The sequence below is a fragment of the Colobus angolensis genome, unplaced genomic scaffold (genome assembly GCF_000951035.1).
Source record: "Colobus angolensis palliatus isolate OR3802 unplaced genomic scaffold, Cang.pa_1.0 Scaffold1513, whole genome shotgun sequence".
NCBI classification, from domain to species: Eukaryota; Metazoa; Chordata; class Mammalia; order Primates; family Cercopithecidae; genus Colobus; species Colobus angolensis.
In genome coordinates this window covers 4,255-6,555 of record NW_012114615.1, presented here as the reverse complement: position 1 = coordinate 6,555, position 2,301 = coordinate 4,255, and the positions used below count along the sequence as shown (strand labels likewise).

Sequence of the window (2,301 nt, the reverse complement as noted above, 5' to 3'; positions counted from 1 at the left end):
CTTTGAGTCCGCCTCTTTTTGGGAGTGGGTTTGATTTGAAGCTGAACAGGAGGAGCCTGTGGGAAAGGGGGCGGAACTTTGAGAGAAGACCGGGATCTTTGGAAATTGGCCGGAGCGGGGGGGTTAGGGGGGTTCGAAGACGCGATCAACTTGGAAAGTGGGCCAATCCGTGACGCAAATCCCCTAGTCCAGCCCTCAACCCCGCCCCCCACTGCTTAGCTCCTCCGCTCCTAATTGGTGCTGGTTTCTCCGCCCGCCAGACGTCTTCGCCACTCTGCAGCGGTTTTACAAAGGCGGGTGAAGAGCTCAATGCTGAAATGAAAACGGCCCGGATTGGGCGCCTGTGAACCTTATTTGCATGGACGGCCGGGATTGGCTGGCCTCTTGGGTGGCCTAGGCGGTGTTGGTGTGGTGCGTCCTGTTCTACAGCTATGGCCGGGCCAGCTGCAGCTTTCCGCCGCTTGGGCGCCTTGTCCGGAGCTGCGGCCTTAGGCTTGGCCTCCTACGGGGCGCACGGTCAGGGGGCTGGGGACGAAGCTGGGACTGTGCTTGGGGCGTCCTCCGGGGTCTGCTGCAAGGGCGCAACCTATAGGAAGTGCCCAGCCTCCCGTTTATCAGCCTGCCCGCGGAGCCCTAAACCTTTTAAAGTCCCCCAGCTGGGTCCAATTGGTTCCCAGTACTGCCCCAGCGTGTTCCTACCAATCGGAAGCTTCCTGGGAGGGGGTGGTGCCGTTTCTCGCCAATGTCCACCTGGGTCCCCCCGGATTGGGGGCGGTCAGGGCTGGCACTAGGACCGATAACCTTTGCTTCTTTTCTCCACAGGCGCCCAATTCCCAGATGCCTACGGGAAGGAGGTGAAGTAACTGCGCTGGGGCTCCCTGACTCGCGGGTCTACGAAGGCATAAAGTCTGGGGTCCCTGGGGGAAGTGGGCGGGGAGGGCGGGGGCGAGCCGCGGATCTCTGGAGCAGCAAAGGCCAAAGGGTCTGTAAGCCAAAGGCCTGAAGTCAAGCTGGGACTTAAAGGGTGGGGCGGGGTAATGTACTTTGGTCCCTTGTGTCATCAGGCGATTTCAGACACCCGTATTGCCTACGATATCCCTTCGTTTCTCTTTTTCTTACAGCTGTTTGAAAAGGCCAACAAACACCACTTCTTACATAGCCTGGCCCTGTTAGGGGTGCCCCACTGCAGAAAGCCCCTCTGGGTAATCTTTCCCTGTGCCTAACCCTGACCAAGCCCCACACACTCCCTCTCAGCCTGCCCCGTTCTTACAATCCTGTTTTCTGTGCTGTGTCTCCTTCAGGCCGGGTTATTGCTAGCTTCCGGAACGACCTTATTCTGCACCAGCTTTTACTACCAGGCTCTGAGTGGAGACCCCAGCATCCAGACTTTGGCCCCTGCGGGAGGGACCCTGCTGCTCTTGGGCTGGCTTGCCTTGGCTCTTTGAGCTCCCTTTTGCTTAATTACTGGGTTTTCTGGGCAGAGTTTTTTAAACAGCTGGAGTAAGAAGAGGATTAAAAAGGAAAGGCAAATAAACTTTGGAGTCTTTGTTCATCTAACCTCTTGGAGGAGGAAGGGTAGGGATTTAACCTCTGAACTCCCTCTATTTCCTAAGATTTAATCAGTGAGGCTTAGGTCTGGGGATTCTGTTCACTTCAAGTTAACTTATAATATTCTTACCCTGGTGGGCATCAAAATCATAAAGAATGCTTGAAATAATGCAGATTCCTACTGAAGCACTCTTTTGGGCCTGAGAATCTGTATTTTAATAAGCTCATTTTGTGGTTCTGATGCATACTAGGTTTTTAATTTTATTATTATTATTATTTTGAGATGGAGTCTTGCTCTGTCACTCAGGCTGGAGTGCAGTGGTGCGACCTTGGCTCACTGCAACCTCTGCCTCCTGGGTTAAAGCGATTCTCCTGCCTCAGCCTCCTGAATAGCTGGGCTTACAGGCGCCCATCACCATGCCCAACTAATTTTTTGCATTTTTAGTAGACACGGGGTTTTGCCATGTTGGCCAGGCTGGTTTCGAACTGACCTCAGGTGATCCGCCTGCCTTGGCCTCCCAAAGTGCTGTGATTACAGGTATGAGCCACTATGCCTGGCCTGTTTTTAGTTTTTTTTTTTTTTTTTTTTGAGACAGAGTTTCACTCTGTTGCCCAGGCTGGAGTGCAGTGGTGCCATTTTGGCTTACTGCAACCTCCACCTCCTGGGTTCAAGTGATTCTCCTGCCTCAACCTCCCAAGTAGCTGAGATTATAGGCACATGCCACCACGCCTGACTTATTTTTGTATTTTTAG

At 53.3% G+C, this 2,301-nt stretch overlaps 1 protein-coding gene across 1 annotated transcript; it reads left to right on the top strand.

Moving 5' to 3' along the window:
* Positions 1-384: 384 nt before the first annotated feature.
* Positions 385-1,534, top strand: TMEM256 (transmembrane protein 256). The gene is made up of 4 exons (XM_011936298.1): positions 385-516; positions 823-854; positions 1,122-1,202; positions 1,302-1,534. Exons 1-4 carry the CDS (start codon positions 432-434, stop codon positions 1,443-1,445), a joined length of 342 nt encoding a protein of 113 aa, XP_011791688.1. The 5' UTR covers positions 385-431; the 3' UTR covers positions 1,446-1,534.
* Positions 1,535-2,301: the final 767 nt, after the last annotated feature.